The 21,220-nt window shown below is 39.7% G+C and overlaps 1 protein-coding gene across 1 annotated transcript; it reads right to left on the reverse strand.

Moving 5' to 3' along the window:
• Window positions 1–6,905: 6,905 nt before the first annotated feature.
• On the reverse strand, window positions 6,906–20,985 carry CDC45 (cell division cycle 45). Its single transcript, XM_054173016.1, has 19 exons — window positions 20,935–20,985; window positions 19,522–19,581; window positions 19,136–19,228; window positions 18,552–18,689; window positions 16,899–17,042; window positions 15,725–15,780; window positions 15,002–15,050; window positions 14,173–14,234; window positions 13,750–13,800; window positions 12,420–12,539; window positions 11,896–12,027; window positions 11,401–11,499; window positions 11,008–11,169; window positions 10,672–10,810; window positions 10,234–10,317; window positions 9,542–9,660; window positions 9,036–9,112; window positions 8,243–8,309; window positions 6,906–7,190 (listed from the first exon to the last, which is right to left on the reverse strand). The coding sequence occupies exons 1-18, from the start codon at window positions 20,983–20,985 to the stop codon at window positions 8,245–8,247; spliced, it is 1,701 nt and encodes a 566-aa protein (XP_054028991.1). The 3' UTR covers window positions 6,906–7,190; window positions 8,243–8,244.
• Window positions 20,986–21,220: the final 235 nt, after the last annotated feature.

Raw genomic sequence — 21,220 nt, forward strand, 5'->3', positions numbered from 1 at the left:
CAGGTAACCATATACCAACACCCACGCATGAGCAAATGCTGGGTTTGTGAGTGTGAGCAAACTGCAGCCAAACAACAGGATAAAGAAACCTAAACACTGGAGGGAGAATGGGAGGCAGTTTAACATTAAAGAAAATGTGTAGGTAGGAAAGTCTCACATGGAGAGAGAACAGTCCGAGAGGAAAACTTCAGGGTGATTTAGCTTTTCTATTCCTCAATCTGTTTCAGGGGGACAATCTTTCCCTCCCTTGAACAGACAGGTCTGGGAAATTCCACCAGTGCTGTACAATTTGTCTGTACAGGTCTTTTAAATGATTGTGCTTAATTTTTCAAACTGTAGCTTTTACACAGTCCAGAAATGGTGCTGTTCTGATAGCAGATACTCACAGAGTGCCATTAACCCTAGAGGGTAATGGATTTTACTGACAACTAGCATAAATAAAGAAGAACCTATTGGACTGCATTTTTGAAAGCAGAAAATATTTTCAGCCATGAAGCTTTTGGCAACTGGGGAAGTGAAGCTAGAAATGCCAGATCCTGCCTTTAAAGTCACTTCTCTCACCATCCCTTTAGAGCTTTGTTCTGCAAGCTAACCTATTTCTAATCCTGTGGTCTCTTCACAGGTAACCAGTTTCTGGTAACTGTAACAGCAGATACAACACTACAGTATCTTCAAGGCACCAATGATTTCTCACCATCACCCTTTGAAGCAGAATAATTAAAAATACCCCTAAAGTAGGAAACCAGAATGGTAGGAGTTGGAAGGAACCTCTGAAGATAAATTGCTACCTCCTCATATAAAAAATACTCAGTGCTGACCAGGAGTATGTTTTAAAAATAGAGAGCAGGTCTCTTAGAGAAATGGCTAGAGCAAGATCTTTGCTGATTTAAATGTAAAGCCTTGTTTATTCCCTACACTCCTGAAATGCTATATTATAACTGCCTCACTAACCTAGACAGAGTTTTTCCTAATCTACAGAAGGGAATTGTACCCCTCTCTCCACCACCATTTATTCTAGTCTGTATCAGTTTGAAAACAAACTTTGATTCCAGTTCTGCAATTCCACGTGTAACATAGTATGCAAACACTCAGGAATGTAACAATCCCTTAGAAAGGACTACAACTTCAAATAGTCAGGCAGGCTGCTAACAACAGCTGCTATAAAACAGCAGAAGAACATGACATACATTCTACAGCCATTATTTGAGTCCTGAATTACCACACTGACCACAACAGTGCTTAAAGAAAATACCCTTTCACATGCCTATTCCTTACAGGCTACTGTTCCAGCTAGACTTTCAGATCAGACAGGACATAATTATTGACATAGCTATTTTGGGAGCCTCTTGGTGACTTCTCTTGCAAATAAAACATAGCAAGAGCTGAATGTCTCTGAGAATCCTTTCCAACTCAGTGGCAGGTGCCTCCGATTTTCCACTGACATGCTGCAGATGAATGATTAAATGAAAGTGAATTCCACTGAGCTAAATAGTGGAAAGAGACACCAGCACCACAGGCACTGAAAGAAGGGCAAACTGTATCAATGAGAAGAGGTGACTCTGAGTGCTTCATCTGGTTAAAAAGACAGCACCTCTTTTTTTGTAAGGGAGCACTGTGTTTTCTGCAATAGCCAGGAAGGAATCATCTCAATTAACACTGGTTTTGAAAAGAAAACTAAGGACCCACGCTATCCCAGCTCTTATCTAACACAGGTGACTGACAACAGGAAGTGACAAGTGGTGTCCCTCAGGAGTCAGTACTGGGACCAGTGCTGTTTAACATCTTTGTCAGTGACATGGACAGTGGCACTGAGGCACCATCAGCAGGTTTGCAGATGACTCCAAGCTATGTGGTCCAGTTGACATGTTGGAGGGAAGGGAACTAGATGATCTTTGAGGTCCCTTCCAACCTAAACCATTCCATGAATCTATGAATCCACATCTACTGTTTGTAAACAAGTGGCAAAGACTTCAGAGAGAAATGTTGTTGAACAGAGGAATACAAAAGTCCCAGATCTCTTGATAAAGTAAATCCAGATCCAGAACTCTGTTGTGATATGGCTTGTGTCTACATTTTACCTTAGCATAATTGACGAGGCACAGTTAGGCTTGCCCACAAATTCCTATATTGAAGCTTTCTACAGAGAGCCTGGGTTTAACTCTGATTTAAGGATGTCTTTGCAGCCTTCAGCTCACTGAGAACAGCATGCAGCAGTGACTCTGCTAAATGCTTGTTTGTGGTAACAAATTACTAGGCCAGTCTTGATCTCTCATTATTCAGATGTTGATGGATCACCCAGATACCTGACTGGGTAAGAGGGAGCAAGTCAAAGTAACATGTGCCAGGGTAGCTACCCAGCAGACACAACTGCCTTGAGGGGGCAGAGGAAACAAGAATGAGTCTATCACACAAGAGCCATGACTGGGAAATCAGCTTTCTCTGCTGTCAGACCCAGGACTGCCATGAAGTTGTGTACAGCTGGGTAATAGATCTCTTGCCTGCTTTGAATGTCTCAGCTTTGTATTGTTTCTCTAATTCTGCCATCTTCTGAATGACAAACATCAAACCCAAAATGCTTGAAGAGAACAGGACTCCAGCCTGAAGTAAAAGTTCACATAATTTTCTTTCCCTAGTGAATGTTCTGCAATATTTCCTGCTAAGAAAGTGTTTATAACCCAAATGCTTGTACATAAAGGTGGCACTGTATTTTGAGCTCCACCCTGGGCAGCATTTTTCCTTAGCCCTTGAATCCGATCCAAAGTGAACTTTCAGTACCACCTTGAAGCCAACAATGGTACAGGAGAGCCAAGGACGTCAATGTTTCCATTTACAGAAACAAACATTTCACTGGTTGCTGTCCCTCCAACAAGCCAGACTTACTCATAATGCAACTTCCAGAGGAATGTTTGCAAAAATATGATGAGGGAATCAAACCAATCATGAGTGAGATGTACACATAAAATCAATGATCAAAGGTTGTTGTTTACAGTCCTGAGAATAGCCCCTATGCTTTCCTTTTTCTTCCTCAGTTGTGATACTCTCTTGATTACTCCACTTCCCTTCTGATAAAACCTGTTCTGTAACTCTCCCACCTTTGCAAGTTGGTATATCCTGAGTGGCAAATTCAACTCAATGAAGCCATCTTCAAAGAACTCCTGTACAAAAGAGAGTGATTTCAGAACTTCCCTTTTTCAGACCTTAAAACTGGGATACTCCAGACCAGTGATTGGAGCCATCTCCTGGGAAGAAGCAATATGTTTTGGGTTTTTCTATCTTTTATGTATGGGCAAGAGAGGACTGGAAAAGCTGTCCTGAAACTGGGAGTGGAAAAAAGGGAAACTGAAGGAGGAAAAATGTCTTCAAATATCTCAGAGTCACTTTTTCCTTTGTAGTCTAAGACAGGGAGATCACAGATTCTAAACATGGTATTTCTAAGGTACTTTTCCCCCTGCCCTCATTAAATTACTTCTTTCATGACCAAAGAAGGAAGACATAGATACCTTTGTAATAACATTTTTTACTGCAAAATTTGAAAAACCAATGAAGGCTAAACCTTGCTGTGCATTACCAGCTTCTGTGTTCAAAACAAATGCCAGAATGCATTGTACGACCTCAAGCTCTCCAGCATTTATGTTGTGCTTCCCAGGACTCCTCTACCTACAGCTGTGGCTCTGTTGAATTCCACTTGTTGATCTATGCATCAGAATATAGAATAGAATAGACCTTCAAGATCATCGTGTCCAACCTGTCATCCAACATTGCACAGGCAAGAGTCTTACAAGGATTCAGGCTCACAGGTGACTCCTGACAGTTACCAAATACCCAGAAACCACACCTGAGTCAGGATGTCTGTGAGTTGGAGGACTAGGAAAGTACTTGTGTTTATATCTGGAAGGAAGCACCGTTTGCTATTTACTCTTCCCTAGCACCTGCTTTTGACATTATAGAGGTCAAGCTACTGGCTAAAGGGCCCACTGGTCTCCCCCCTTGGCATGTTTAAAGTGCTATATACTCAGTTGCTCATTCATGCAAGCCAGCTGTAATACTTCTCAGAATTTTCATTTCTGAAGAGGAACAGTAAAGGAATTAAGAATTAATTCTTACCCAGTATACAACCTTGATGTTTGCAAGTGCAAGTCCATTAAGTCACTACAATTCTTCTGGGGCAAGGGATTCACTGTAATTCCAATCAAATGAGGTCCTTACTGTGCAGCTTCAATGATGTCTAAATTTATGGCCCCAGAAAAAAACAGGCCATGAATCACTCTGCAGGAATGGTATAACTTAGTCATCTTGTTCAGCTACTTCAGTACTTTGGCATTTCAGGATTTGAATTCTTTTATTCTCTTAAAAAGCTAGGATATTTTAAAGGATTTATTTCATACTTGTATTGTTCTCCCAAACAGATTAGCAGCAGCAGAAATAATTTAGAGAGCAGATTTATGAGGGTACCATTAGAGCAAGCAAACACAGCAGAAGAAAAAAAGTTGCTCAAATATAATCCTCAGGGAATGTTTCTGTTTGCATTCAGACATGGCTAGGTGGAATGTCACCATCCATCTAAGAGGGTAAGCCGATTTCTTACTGCTCTAACTGCTTGTTTTAAAGTCACTCCTTAGAGCCACATTTTCTGTTTGGGCAAATAAATCAAAAGCAGAATAATCTCTTCATGAAGAGCTGTCAAGAGTTCTTGGCATGGAGTCCCTGTATAACACTTAACTGTAAGAAGTGACCATTTTAACTAAGCTGCACAATGCTGAGCAACTCAAACCACCAATTTACTGCTGCTTACAGGAGATACTTTTCTATCCCCACACCAGGAACTATAAAATAGTGGATCTTCCTGTACAATGATTCTTCAAGTACTGCTAACACATCTATCTATATTCACTTTCATCAGTGATGCCAACAGTGAGAGGAACCCCTTGCAAGTTTGCAGATGATACCAAGCTGAGGGGTACAGTTAATAAGTCTGAAGGACCAGGGGGACCTGGACAGGCTGGAGAGGTGGGCTGAGGAGACTCTCATGAGGTTCAATAAGGCAAAGTGCAAGGTCCTACACCTGGGTCAGGACAATCCTGGATATCAATACAGGCTGGAGGATGATGAAATAGAGAATAGCCCTGCAGAAAAGGACTTGAGGTTGCTGGTGCATGAGAAGCTGAAAATGAGTCAGCAGTGTATGCTTGCAGCCCAGAAGGCAAATGGCATCCTGGGCTGCATCAAAAGAAGTGTGGCCAGCAGTATGCCACTTTACTCTGCTCTGGTGAGACCTCACCTGTAGTACTGTGTCCAGGTCTGAAGCCCTCAACACAGCAAAAGAATGGACTTGATGGAGGACCATGAAAATGAGCAAGGAGCTGGAGTACCTCTGCCATGAGGACAGACAGAGAGCTGGGGTTGTTCAGCCTAGAGGAGATGGCTCCAGGGAAACCTTATAGCAGCCTTGCAGTACATGAAGAGGGCTACAAGATGGCTGCAAAGGGACTGTTTCCAAAGGCCTGCAGTGATAGGGTGAGGGGCAATGGTTTAGATTGGATGTTACAAATAGATTCTTTACCATGAGGGTGGTGGAACATTGGAACAGGTTGCCCAGGGAGGTAGTTGAGGCCCTAAAGATATTCAAGGTCAGTGAAAACACTTGAAAAAAAACAAACCACCCAAACAAAACCAAACAACAAACACCATCCCATGTCATGGGTTGAGTTGAATCTGCTGTTGATACTCAATACCATGTTGATGCAATGCCAGCTTCAAAAGGAAAGTGCTGGCTGGAGCAAAGTATCATGGGGTTTGAAGTTCAGAAATGGAACATGAGAGGCTTCCTGGGACAATTGCTGCTTCTGGTTTCAGGGTTTGGGCTGTTGCTCTTTTTCTGCCAGGGGGGCTTCTGTGTGCTTGGATGAGGGGAACCTTTTTAATCAAAGGCTTCTGCTGCTGCTTCTGCATTTTGTGTGCATTTGTGCAAATAGGCTAAAAGGTAATCATGCATTGGATCAGTTCCAGTAAAACTCTCCATCTCAACACAGTTTTTTTGTTACTTTCCATCCTGTCTGTGTGGAGAGAGAGGGGCTTGTGAGAGCAGCCTATGTTAACCCAGGACACCCCAAAACAAATAACCCAATGCCCCAAAACTTTTGTTTGAATAAAAATATATAGTTTAATTAGCGTTGCTGGTGGCTACATTTCAATCACATTTAATATTAAATTAACCTGTATTAAAAATCTGTACAAAGTATGCCACAAAAATACATAACCTTTACATATTCATTATAATACATGAAAACAAGGAACTCACACAGAATTCAGGCAAACAGCCAATGCACTACAGGTGAAGTCAGACAAACCAGACCATTTCGTACAACCAAAGTGAAATGAAAGCTCTGTTATGGAACAGGATTAAGCTAGTCTGCAATATTGACAACACTGCAGTCCACACACAATTATCACAGTATTTTAGGCTCTTCCCAGGAAAATGCCTCCCAAAGCCAAGCTACAGGTGTCCACACAGGGTCCTAATGGATGGCTAAAAATGCAGAATTCCCCATTTTTTTTTCTTTAGGTATTTGGCAGTTTCTCAGTACTTAGATTTAAAAAGCCCTAAAATCTTAAAACCTCTCTCAACAACAGTTATTTCAACTAAAGTACAAGAGCTCAACCTGATAGTACTAAAATCGCTTTCAACCTTCTAGAAATTCAAGGAAAGTTTCAAATTTTCTTGTTAAAAAGATGAATAAATAAAAAGTACTCAGGAGCATTTAAAAAGAACATTTGAATGGCAGTATAATGGCAAAATGAATACTGAACTTCTTCAAAACCTATTTTCTTTTGTTATTAGCCAACAACTACACATCACAAGAGCAAGTCTACTAATAAAACCAGGTTTGACAAACAGAAGTCCAATCTGCTAATAGTCCTGGTTGACACTTCTTCCACTGCAAGCATGGGATGTTTACCAAGAAGCCATGTTCAATATTTGTATGCTAATGTTAAAATTCTTTTGACCTCCCAAAACCATAAAACCAACAGTCCAAGCCTGTACAGGTACATTTAAGATAAAGCAAGGCAATACATCACAACTGCAGCACCATGAACTTTGGAAGATCCAAAAGAAACTTCAGAGCGTCTGATCCTCAACTTCCAGCACAAGGAGCCAAAACCCATCACTCAAATAAAGGCAGAAGACAAAACTGAAACAATCAGAATCACAGAATGTTAGGGATTGGAAGGGGCCTGGAAAGATCATCGAGCCCAAACTCCTGCTAGAGCCAGAGTGTAAAGACACAACAGATGTAAAAGCCTTGAAAGCCATGCATGACTATGTTGTCTAGCAAACAATTGCAGCTATTGACCCACTGCTTCAAACCTCTGAGTGAACAGGAGAAAAAAGAAATTACAGCTTTGGTACCCCTTGAAAAAAAGGTAAATCAGATTGTCATTTGGCTAGGACTGCCAACATTCATAGGCTGTTAGAGTCTTCCTCTTAACCCTTTGCGTTTGGACATATGCCATGAGGATTAGAATCTTGTGAGGTTACTTCACATGTTAACAATAATGGCCAAATCTTTACATAGGCATGAAAAAGCCATGAGGTACTTTGTATAACTTGAAATTGTCTTATAGGTTCTCTGAACAGACTATACAAAATAATGTAGGGCTTTTCTTCTCTGGGAGAAAGCAAGCTATCCCCACCCATCACTGCTGAATAAGTGAACACAAACCAATAAAAGTAGTTCATCATTGAAAAGCAGTGAATCTTCAAGACAATTTGACAGTTTCATCAGATCTACAGTAAAATCTGTCTTGCCCTAAAGTAGCTTTAAAACAGACTTTGAACTAGTTTAAAGCTAACAGTCACAACTACAAATCAAGTCTTATATCCCCATCTTTATCCCTGATAAAAACTACACACTAATATAGGCTACAACCTACACTGCTGCAGTTCTACACTACAATTAAAGCCAAGAACAACACTGAAATGGCCAAGATTCCATTGTGATCTCAAACAAGCCATCATCTTTAATAAATCTCTGAAGGAGAAAAAAATAAAATAATCAATATTCTGCTTGTACATTGTCTGCCTCCTTCCCAAAACCCCCACACCTGTCTTTGTAAGAAACTCTTATCTTCAATTAGTATTTCACTAGAAGTTGCTGAGAACATCCTACAGGTAATATACAAATGCCATGTGGTTACTGACTTGATTTGTAATTACTATTTGAATGAACCCTCTTTGTCTTACCATTAGGACAAGAGAGAAATGAGTGCATCCAGAAACTTGCTCCTGTCTTCTGTTTTCAGTTCAATGACTAAAATATGAAATATTAGAGCACAAAATGTAAGCAAGTGTAAGACATATCAGATGTCACACTGAATATAAATTCCAAATATACTTATTTATATTCTTAATCAACTTGAAGAAGGAAAAACCTATTTATTTGGACAAAATGCAAATCATATTGTTTATTTTGCTCCTAGAGTCCAGCTAACTGCTTTCTAGGTGCTCCCTACATGTAGGAGGAGCCACTTTTTAAATCTCAGACTGCTTCTTTGCGTCGTTAAAATCAGCCTCTTTTGTAAGCACGTGCAAAGATAGGAAAATCTTGTTGTATAAGTATCTCATTTTTCAAACAAACAATAAAGAATGCATCTCAAAACATCAATACCATACGTCATTTGGCTGCTAAATACAGAAACTCTCATAGATAACCTCATAGATTTTGCACTGAAGTGCACATATGAAAATCCTTGCTCTGTGAAAAATGTAGTTCGGCCTCCAAAAGATATGAAAGCCTCTGCTTAGCAAGTTAATAATTTCTGCCCAAGACAGCACTTAGAAAAAGACTGACAAATAATGTTTGTGTTTATCCTAGACTCAGGAATAATTCATCACACCCCCTACCCCGATGTTTGCATCTAAGACATACACAAAGAGTACATTGTCTACAGCCGTTATGTTTTATGGAGGCCGTGCAAACAGTGACCCCTAAAGGGCTCTGTGGTGACTGACACAAGCAGTAGGCAGCGTTACTCACTTGACATGTCAAAATGGTTGTGCAGCGTCCTAGAACTGGTACTGTCTGCAGCTTTCTCGAATGCTCTCCCAAAAAAGCTAGAAGATGAACAGAAAAATCCATAAGCATCACAGGAAAGGAGATATTTACTAAGGTCTGGGACTTCTTCCTTGCTGAGAACGGAAAATGTTGGCTAGGGGTTTTTCATGTGCCATGTACTCAACACAACCCACACTTATTCAAGTACAAAACTCCTTACATTACAAGATTGTTACATAATGAACTATTTCCTTCTTTTAAGACAGAGATACTTGAGAAGGAGAAAAAAAAAATCCTTGTAAGGAAGCTAGGGAAGATCTGCAGCCTCTTTCTTAGTAACTTTTCTCTTGCATACCATAAGATTTTTTTATGAATACTACTTCAAGTCAACAGGTTCAGTGCTAAATACAGGAAAGATATTTTTTTCTTCAGAGACAGGAAAAGTCTACAGATAGCCTTTAGTAGGAGCTGTTAAACAACATGCTTACTTCTTTTTGTCAGAGCTTTGTGTCTCTGGAGGAATTCCCACCATGATCACAGTTCCTTGTTCCACATCCATGGGTGCAGCCATTATCAGTGGCAGCAATTTACAACGCTTGTTTTTTGTCTGCAAGTCAGAAAGCCTCTTTGTTAGACAAAACTCAGGACTGTCAAAATGAGCACAGACAGATGCAATCTGACACAGATGGACCACTATAGATGTAATCTACAAATTAAGAAGTGCTCACTGGCACTTCTCAATCTTAAAACTTGGTTGTTCTCTGAACTGGGTAACTAATAGCTCAAAAGTTGAATGTGATCTAATTTCAGCTATGTTAATGGTAATGATCAAAGGATTTTATTTAAACAGAGAGAGAAATCTTTAGGTGACAATTACTGGTCCTACAACATGGCACTTTTTTAATGTCAGGTTACATATTTAGTGATAAGATCCCTCAAAACGTACAACTACACAAAGATTTTTCGCTACTAAGATATTTACACTCTAATGCTACAAAGATAGCTTTGCTAGGGCAGCATTCACAGATGTGCTAAAATTATCCAACCAGTTATCAGAAAAAAACATTATTAACATTTCCATTTTTCATTATGTACTTTAATAAACTGCAAATATCCAACAGAACAGTAATTACCGCACAGGCCAGAAGTTAGTTAGTCAAAAAGCTTTTGATTTACTTACAGAGCAAACAAAAGACTTGAGTAAGTATTTACTAAGCAGGCACAGAGACACTGGTTTGGAAAACAGCTTCACATCGGGTGTGCCCTAGAATAAGAAAAAGCATTTCAATTACATTCCAAGATGATTCTTATTTCACTTTAATATCTACTGACAAGTCTAAAGTTTTGTGTGACCCAAAGGGCACTGAAAAGAACCATTACAAAAGAGAAGTCCAAGTTCCTTCACTTGACTTCATAATGAAGCCTTTCCCCCACTGAGAGAACTGATTCTTCCTTTGGGAAGTTCAGAGTGGATGTCAGTATTGACCCATCAGAGGACAGCATGGTAGAGATAAATAGGTTCTGACAGAGTCATTCTTACTGAGTCAGACAGTTAGGAAAACACTGTTATTCAACTACAAGACAGCCAAATGAGAGAGCCAAAAACTAGAATTCTGACCTCCATGAGAGAACAATAGAGAAAAGGCCCCTGAGAAATAACAAGGTTGGTGCAAATACAGCTGGCAACTGTCTGCTGAATGGCACGTAGCTGCTTTTTGGCTAGGTCCAGTCCTTGGTGCAGTTTGTCCAGGTTACCTCTGCAAAGTAAAGAATAAACCCAGAAACTTTCGTATATAAATAAAGCTTTTCACACAAAAGGATAATCTAAACACTGTTCAGAGGGATATTGTCGTTTTTCCTCACTGTCTTATCAAGCATCAATGCTTCCTTTAGATAGGTGACCCATGTTCTCTAACTAAAATTATAAAAGAATAAGGAGACATTTTTTCAGTACCTGGAGAGACTGTCCAAAGCTTTAATGAAATTAGTTGTTTCAGGCCCTCCTTCCTCTATATTCTCCATGAGAGAAGCTGTTGCATACACTATATCACTTGCTGAGAACTTGTTCTTAAAACCAAAGTGAATGCTGAAGGTCTGAACTCTCAAATCCTTCATTCTGCAAAATGGAATAAAATCACTACAGATTGTGAACATTATCATCACTGACCTGGCCATCTCCTCTCTACAAGTAAAGAGCATAAATACAAATCATACCCTAACATTTACAATGAGCCTACTATTACTTTATCAATCTAAAAACATGATATTGTACAGTCCTCATCGCAAAATATTTGAACTTTATTGAAAAGTATTTTCAGACAAAACATTTGTGTTTCAAACAATTTACCCAAACTTGTTTGCCGATTCTTCAATCATCTCCCGAAGGTTTTCTTTCAGGGACATGTCCATGGAATTAAATTTCTGTTTCACTTGCTTCAAAGGTAAACTAAAAACAAAAGGAAAATAACATGTTGATAGGCATGCCAGAAGAAACAGATACTTTGTCTTCCTTTTGTAAGGTGTTCTCAATATGGGATCATTTAGGAAGTTAACTCTGACTAAGTTTGTTTGCTTTTTTTTCTTTAATCATTGAGGATGGACTTGAGAAAGCAGTTTACTTACTAATCTACTAATCCATAAAGGCACATAGCTGAAGTATTCCTCATACATCAAGGCACAAGCTGTATAACTCAACTCAAAAAGACACTGCAACCCACTTAGAGCCTCACAATCATTTGAAAACTAACTAGCTGGGTACTCACAAGCTATATTACCAATATTTCCCCATAATTCATTGAAAAAAAATTGATCCTTCATAGAGATATGCATTTTTGTAACTCACCCCATGTCAGCTAAAAACTCCTGGAGCCTCTTCTGCCCTTGCACAGACCAAAGCTTAAGGCTAGCAGAGGTATATGAAGTGTTACACAGACTTTCATATAAAGACCAGTGCTGGTAGAGTGCCAGGCGCAGACTGAAGGGGAATTAAGGAAAAAGTCATAAACACAGAGAGCATTTGAAGTCACAAAGTAACAAAACTCCTCCACTAATACTTCAGTCTTCAGCCCTTATAAGTTGCATCCTTGTCCTACATAAGATACAGTTCAAAGCTACAGGTGCATGTAACACAAGAGGAGCAACACTGGCTTGTAACTAATCCTGAAAGGTTAAGCTGAACTGAAGCCACATGGGCTGCTGGAAGAGGGATTCACCTTCAACAAAACATTCAAATTTGCATTGCTTTTAATTCCCTTCTCAGCAAGAGAGATGATGCTGGGATTTTTGTTTTTCCTCCCTAGATAAAAATCCAGAAGGGTTTCACCGAGTGGGTAGAGGTCATTTCCCCCAGCTCTTATGCAAGGATACTCATACTCAAATGCTATTCGCATGCAATCGATCGACAGAGAGTTTTCTTCATCCTCGTTGCGGTGGTTATGGCGAGAGACGTGCCGCTGCAGGATTCCAATATCAGTCACATACTTCATTCTTAAGCAAAGACAAACATGTTACATCACTTTCTTCCTGTGTATTTTTATACCTAATCATGAGAACAAAAAAATTGCTTCCTAAAGATTACACATTGGACAGACAGCAACATGAAAACTACAGATATATCTTTAAAAAACCCCAGCTTGATAAAACACAGTCAACATTCAGCCATACACCCAAGCCATTAAAGCTCAAATAAAACCAATACAGACAGGCAAATTAAATTAGTTACTTATTCAATTTATCATCTTAAAAACATCAGTGCATTTTTGTAACAAAAGAACAGCAGAATTACAGCCCCCGTGTTTACTACCAGAATTTTGATGCTATCCAGTAGGAAATAAAAGGTCAGTTAAAAAAAGGAGAAAATTTGAAACTCATTAACTAAAACTGAAACTGAAGTTGGGAGATCAGAGTGCCACTTTGATTGGAAGAGACCTTTAACATCATCAAGTCCAAGCATCAATCAAGCACTGAACCACATTCCCTCAGCACCACATACAAGATACAGGGCATACACAGTTTTTTTTACCCTTGAATAGAACTTTATCAAGGTCCTATTTAGGTAATCTACATTAAACACCATTTCTTCCTTCCTGTATCAGAAGTGATTAATCATAGTATCATAGTATCAGTCAGGGTTGGAAGGGACCACAAGGATCATCTAGTTCCAACCCCCCTGCCACGGGCAGGGACACCCCACACTAGATCAGGCTGACCAGAGCCTCATCCAGCCTGGTCTTAAACACCTCCAGGGATGGGGCGTCAACCACCTCCCTGAACAACCCATTCCAGGGCTTCACCACTCTCATGGTGAAGAACTTCCTCCTCACACCCAGCCTGAATCTCTCCACCTTCAGCTTCATTCCATTCCCCCTAGTCCTATCACTACCTGATATCCTGAGAAGTCCCTCCCCAGCCTTCTTTTGTGAAAAATAAAATTAATTTTAAAATTCTAAACAGCAGAAAGGAAAAATACCTCTCTTTTTTGGATTTGTATTACCATTTTTTGAAGGAATCAGATCACATTCCATGATTAAGATACTGATGTCACTGTCTATTAATTATCTTGCATTATATTAATTTCCACGCGTTTCCTGATCTCTATTAATTGCTATTAGTTACTCCTAAAAATGAAATTTAAAAGGTAGATAGGTATATAGATAAATAATTTTTTAAAAGGATAAATTGAGATAATCTTTCTTACTGAGTGATTTTATCTTGGACCCATTGATCTGTGAGGCCAACAATTGCCCACCTAAAATTGGGAAGGAAAATAAAAGAAGTCAAAGCAAGAAAAAAAAAAAGTTACCAGCAGAGCAGATGATACTTAACAGAATGTAACAGAAGAAGCCAGAACCCCTGTTCACCACCTGTATCTAGAAGTTAATTACAAAGTTATATATTTATTCCCTTTTTTAGCAGACATACACTTATGGTACCACCCACCCTTTTCCCACTCAGAATCTATTGGTTGCTTGTAGTGAATCTACACAGATGTCTCTTCCAGCTCCAGACATAGAATAAACTGCAACCTCATACTGAAATCAACTAGTCTGGGGAAATCTTGCATCTCTTTACTATAGGTTTAAGCTTCTAACTCCTATAAAAGTTGATAATGGAAACATACCACAGCATGTCATTCAAGTCTTTAGACATTATCCATGCCAGATCAAACATCACCATTGCAGACTATATGAGAACAAAGCAAAAAGACAGGATAAATGAGCAGAGAACTCTCATTTCATTAAACAAATGAACACAGTTAAATTTGCCAAGCATTAGGCTGCTACTGAAGCCCTAGAAATCACACTTGACTGACAATCTGCCAGTGTCACCTTCTAAGACACTAAGCAGCAATAATGCAAACCTGCATTATAAATGAAGCAGCACTTAACAATACAAAAATAATCAGACCGAAGGCAAGACGACAGGTAGAACAGTTTGAGGTCTTAAAAATCCTGACACTTCAAAAGGCAAAAAAGCTCCCTACATGATTAAGTCTTTTTGTGAAAGTATTTTTTGCATAGATAGTTGTGTCAGGACCTACAAAAATTACACTATTGTCATTTTTTTAATGCCTACACTAATGGCATCAAACAGCAAAAATGGTAGTAGTTCTAGTTTATCATTTTCCTTCACTGCTAACATTGTATTTGCCACTGTGACTCAGTTTTGGCTGTTGTCTGCCAGTCTACCTGTATTGTTTCTGTGATTTGTCCAATTCATCAGTGATAAAATTGGATGTGCATAATCAGAAAGCATTAAATTGCTACATAGAACTACTTGTACGTATGTATACGACATATCTTATATATAGTAAGACTATTGTTACAGCTTGTTGGTTTTCCATGTTATGATAATGTATAGAATTCTTAGATAATTATAACATCAGGTATTTTTCAATTGCCTCTACATTGGCACCTTGTGTTTTATGGCAGAGAAGAGTTTATACTTACCGAGGTCCCATGATATTCATATTGCTCATAATCAAACAGAATTTCTCGTCTAAAGAGGGAGAAAAGAGAAACAACAACTCACATTTGACTAAGTCATTAAATGATCACAGAATCAAATTAAAAACACAGGCCAGGAATTGTGAGACAATATTTAAATTTCATTTTAGCAGTTAAAAACCAAGTAACTTGAGCTACAAATTGTTTTTCTGTAAGGAAGAAAGATTTAGATCTTTTGATTTAAGGCTTTTCTGCAAGGCAGAGAGATGAAGAAAGATTACTATGTTTTTATTAGATGTGAGTAGCAATGTGAAAAATCACATTGACATACACTCATAAAAGAAGCATGTATTTAATTACTATTCCTTAAATTTCACTTTCTAAATCTCATTTGTTCCTGTTTATTCCTCGTGACAGCAGTGAGATTGCACAGGAAGAAAACAGAAGCATCAATTTCACCTGAAGAAAAGAATAAGGACAGAATACTACAGCTCCTTAAAAGTGAAGCAATGCACCTAGTGCTACTCAAATGTAGAAATCACTATTTACAGCTACCCTCTATTCACAGATCTTATTTTTATACAGCAAATACATATCTCCATTTTCTTAATAAAGTTAGAGCTAAAGAATCTTGCAAACCAAGCAGTGCAATGTCATGTTTTTGTATTCCTAACAAGATTTTAATTAGAGAATAAAAGAGATACAAGATAGAAAAGTTAAACACACCTGCGTGCCTCCCATTCTCGCCTTTGTCGCCTCTTCATTGTTCTCTCAATCACATCCTGCAAATTTATTTGGATGTTAAAATGCTAGGAACAAAGTACCTATCCAGACACTTTAACAATTAAGTCTTCATTAAACAGACTTTAATTAAAGCCTTCATTAAAAAGAAGACTTTTTCTTATTAATGATGCCTAATGAGAACAGTATTACTATCAAACACTTTTCCAAGGAATACACTATTTAAAGTCATGGCATCTTTCTGTGCTGGCATTAGTCTTGCTCACCTTCACAAATAAGAGGCCCAGTATTTTCACAATGAGCAACATTGCATCCCATCATTTTATAACATGAAAAATGACAGAGAGGAGAAAGAGAGATAATTAATGAAGCTCAGAAAGAGAGTCACTCGCTGTATATTTAAGGTTCGTAAATAGCAGCAGCAGCAGCTTGCAAACTCAGAGAGAACTGTAAGACCTCTGTGAAATAGTTAACAGATTTGAGATTAACTTCTGTGTACAGGATGTACAGATTCTCCTTTAAATTTCTGCTGTCTGCTTTTGCTCAGTTAGCACATTTCATAGATCAGTAGGGAAAAAATGTACAATATTAACAGAAAAATAAAATCAATTACATATAATCAAATACATATACAATTTGCCAATATACTTAATTGCCTCAGTATTTCTAGCCTCATGCTTTTCCTTCCTTGAACGGTGTAAATAGAAAAACATGCTACAAATAATGTATGGAAAACTTAATATTTGGTGTCTACCATAATATATTTTTGTTACATTACTGCTACAAGGCCAGCAAAAATTGTATTGATAAATTCTTTGTGAGCTTCTCTTATTAAACAATCATTTCAAAAGTTTGTCTCTAAAGAAGTTGTACTGCTAGACTGAGAAGTTCAGAGTATGTATACAGAAATAGTTAGGTCAGTTACACAGACAGCATTGCACACCATCAAGTTCAAAACATCTGTTTTTATAAAGAGAAAATATTTGTGTGTGGTTCTTACATAAACCCATTTTGTGCATGTGAAGCACTACTGGTCATAATAGATTATTTTTAACTCTTACACTTGAATTTGTGATCTAATGGAACATAAAATGGTGTAAAGTACACATAACAACTGTTTTATTTTCCTTCTTTTCATAACAGAGTAGCAGAAACACACCTCCTCAAAACGTCTACGCTTCTCTGAAGGTTCCGACTCCTCATTTTCATTTTCTGACTCCTCTTCTTCATCCTCTTCGTCTCTGAAGATATCATCATAAGCAGGAACATCGAGATCATCATCTTGTTTAACTAACAACTTAATCTAGCAAGGAAAAAGAAAAGTACTTTAAATACATTATTTATTTAGTGATTAAAACATACTTCAAATGACCAATGAGAACACTTGAAACAGTAACAGAAACTGAATCAATTTTAGCTGTGATTAATTCCTGGCATAGCAAAAGCATTGCTTTTCAATTTGAAGACCATATTTGACCTGGATGTGGGAACAGAGAGCACTGTCAGCAAGTTTGCGGATGACACAAAACTGGGCGGAGTGGCTGACACACCGGAAGGTTGTGCTGCCATTCAGCAAGGCTTAGGCTGGAGCTGGGCAGGGAGAAATTTAGTGAAATTCAACAAGGGCAAGCGTAGAGTCTTGCACCTGGGAAAGAACCCCATGTATCAGTGTAGGTTGGGGACTGAGCTATTGGAGAGCAGTGAAGGGGAAAAGGATCTGAGGGTCCTAGTGGATGGGAGGTTGACCATGTGCTCTTGTGGCCAAGGCCAATGCCATCGTGGGGTGTATTAGAAGGGATGTGGCTAGTAGGTCAAGAGGGGTTCTCCTCCCCCTTTACTCTGCCTTGGTGAGGCCACATCTGGAGTACTGTGTCCAGTTTTGTGCCCCTCAGTTCAGGAAAGACCTCAGGGAACTGACTGAAAGAGTCCAGCACAGAGCCACAAAAACGATTAGGGGAGTGGAACATCTTCCTTATGAGGAGAGACTGAGGGAGCTGCAACTCTTTAGCTTGGAGAAAAGGAGACTAAGGGGTGACCTCATCAATATTTATCAATATGTAAAGGATGAGAGCCAAGAGGATGGAGCCGGGCTCTGCTCAGTGATGCCCAATGACAGAACAAGGGGCACTGGGTGGAAGTTGTGGCATAGAAAGTTCCATGGAAGCACAAATAAAAATTTTTCACTGTGAGGGTGATGGAACACTGGAACAGGCTGCCCAGAGGGGTTGTGGAGTCTTCCCTTTCTGGAGATATTCAAAACTCATCTGGATGTGTTCACGTGTGATCTAGGTGCTCTGGGGCAGGGGGGTTTGACTAAATGATCTTTCAAGGTCCCTTTCAGCCCCTAACATTCTGTGACAATTATTTAGGCAAAATAGGAGCTAAAATATGATTTCTTTGTTACAGCACCACTGAAAGAATTCTCTTCTTTTTTTATGGCTGCTAAAAGTCACACTGTGAAATAATCTGTGCTTAGTATTCCAACTGTACATGTTGCTACCTGCTGAGAGATGACACACATCACATTCTGGAGGATGTGAATCATATGATTTGTCGCAGTTTGATTTATAGCAAGAGCATTAACAGGTCCTTACTAGTGACAATACCACCCTGCCAACAGTAGATATTATATTGCTGAAGCAGATTTTTTTTTCTCTCTCTGATAATGTGCAATCCTAGTACAAATATCCATTAACAGTGCTTCCTGACAGACCAGCTAGCACTGCAAAGTTTCCAAAACACAGAAACAACATTGCCCCACCCCCACACTGTGCAAAGTTTTTTATTACAGACAAAAAAAAAAAGCATTTACCTGTGTGTCATTGTAAGCATTCACGACATTGATTGGTCTGTGGCTGTCACAGACGAAAAAAAAGCTGTCTTCTTCAGGCTGCAAGATCTCCAAAAGGTCAACGTTGGCACCACAGTTAATGAGAACAAAATATTTGAACTGTTGTCAGAAGTTAAAAAGGAGAAAAAAAAAAAAAGGCATAATGTTTTTAACTTAAATTAGCAGGAAACATAGGAGACTGAAAACAGTTTACAACCTCTAAAGCAATTATCATTGCTAAAACTTGTATTTCATTTCTTAGAGAAGGAAAAAAAATTGTAAGACAAAACACCAAATTTGGGGCTGTGGGACACCCAATGCTACCAGCATTGTCATTATAAATGTCTGCAAACTTAATTTGGCTCCATCAAAATTATAGCACATTAGTGTGAGATGATGTCAGAAGCTTGAGAAGTTTGTAACTGGTAGCTTAAATTTTAACCTTCAAATCTAACCACTGTTTTGAGGTAACTAATAATAATATGAGACATTTCAGTTGGGGAAAGGGGTAAGTGCACATCTAGATCAGAAGATCCACAATTTAAATAGAGTCCAGCGTTTTTCACCTGATCTTTATGCTCAAGAAAGGCAGTCTCAAGTTCTTGCCATCCAGACACTGGGACAAGCGTATATTGCACGTGGTCACATTGAAACAAAGCCTGAAATGAAGCAGAGCTGTTAGCAAAGGTGAAGGGCAACAACCTCTTCTACAATGCTGTGTCATACTATAATTCTATCTCACACAAATCTCTATCTTCAAGATATTCCAAATGCCAAATCTTCATGAACTTTCAGAGTATGACTTAGCAGTTTTCAGTGTCATAACTCATAGAAAAAAACAAGTTACAAAAGTAGAATAAACCTTCAGTCTTTCCCCAGTTCCTATTAAGAGGATCCCAGGCCATTGTTTCTTTGACTGTAAGATTTACAGAGGTAATGAATAAAGACTTACTTGGAGTATTTTACAAGCACATAATGCATCCACATCTGAAGCAACAAGGAGGAGAACACGCTGCAAAAAAATTATGGGATAACAGCATTAATACATTGACATGAGCACTAAATCTAGTATGCTGGTACTTGAAATGCCTAGATCACTGTGAGACCAGCAAGAGAGAAATCTACAGATTGCATTGTGTTGGAAAAGACCCTCAAAAGTCATCTCATCCAATGTCCCTGCAGTCAGCAGGGACGCTTCCAACTAGCTCAGGCTGCCCAGGGCCACACTGAGTCTGATCTTGAATGAAATTTACGTAGAGATCATTGTAATCACAAACCAGGATTGCTTCTGAATAGATGCCGCAACCAAAATTAACTGATTTGCATCCCTGTAAATATGGACAATAAACTCCACATAGCCAAAATCAGCCAGCTGCTTTGAGAAAAGCTAACTACTCAGATGGGTATGAACCACACATAGTTATGTAGGTTCCAAGTTTATCAGCCCTATAACTATTTTCATCATGCCTAGGAAGGCCTGTTTTCAATACGGGATCTGAAACAGTTTTGGCTAAAGAAAATTTGCATCAAAAAGAGGAGCAAGGCAACTCCTTAAGTGACCGTGATTTAGGCAAAAACGTTTATCTGGAGGTATTTTTGTGTTTTGGGTTTCTGGTGGTTATTATCTTTTCTTTAGATTTTGCTCACAGTTAGAGAAGTTGAGGGAAATGCTTTCATTTGCACAATCCATAACGCAGTTTCACGGGTAGAAACGCTAAAAGATTGTCCAACAAAAGCTTTATCACTTCAGCATACACACCCCCTCTGCACAAAGCTAAACAAACTGTGGGTGAAAAATGAATGCAGCCAACCAGATAAGGAAGCAAGCGCCGATAAGGAAGAATAAAAGCTTTAGTATCCAGACAAACAAGATCAAACCAGTTAAAATTACGTAAAGAAAACAAACAAACAATCGCAAACAACTAGAAATGTCTTGGTTAAACAAAAGATCCACACGAATGCCCAAAGCACTCGCGAGAGAGGAGGAAACCTTTGACGAGACCTCGTTGCACTGGCAGCAGCTTTGGCGCGGGTTCCCAACACCGTGACAGGCTCGGAGAGGCTATTTTTATAATCCGGGCCGACCGGCGGGCCCGCCGGCCCCGGCGCGGCCCGGGGCCCTACGTCCTCCTGAAGAGCACCGCTCCCCGCGCCTTCAGCCCGCGGCCCCGGGCATCACCGCCTCTCACAATCCCGCGGCCTCAAGGCTACAGCGCCTCAGCAGCCGCCGGAAGAGCCCGGGACGTCCCGGCACCGGTCTTGCTCACGTCCTGCGGGGAGCGACCTGAGGAAAGACAACTCCAGCCGCCTCCGGGATACTCAGGACGACACCATCCCCTCCCTGGTCACGGCCCGCAGCCCTCACCTGGTTGACAATCACGTCGTAAAACTCCCGGCGGCAGTCAGAGATGAACATGGCGGCAGGGCGGGAGCAGCAGAGAAGCGACGGAGAATCTGCGGCAGCCCCGAGCCCCCCCCACTCAAACTGAGCGCCAAATCAGCACCGCTTCGCATTGGTCTTCTCGTCACGGCAGGCTGGCCAGTGGAAAAGCGCTCGTCCCTCCTTCGCGGAGCGGATTGGGCAACTCTTTCCTGGTCTTCGCCAATGAGATTGGGAAAACGCATTCGCGACACGTGCATCTGGCCAATCC

This window comes from Dryobates pubescens, chromosome 25, assembly GCF_014839835.1.
Source record: "Dryobates pubescens isolate bDryPub1 chromosome 25, bDryPub1.pri, whole genome shotgun sequence".
NCBI classification, from domain to species: domain Eukaryota; kingdom Metazoa; phylum Chordata; class Aves; order Piciformes; family Picidae; genus Dryobates; species Dryobates pubescens.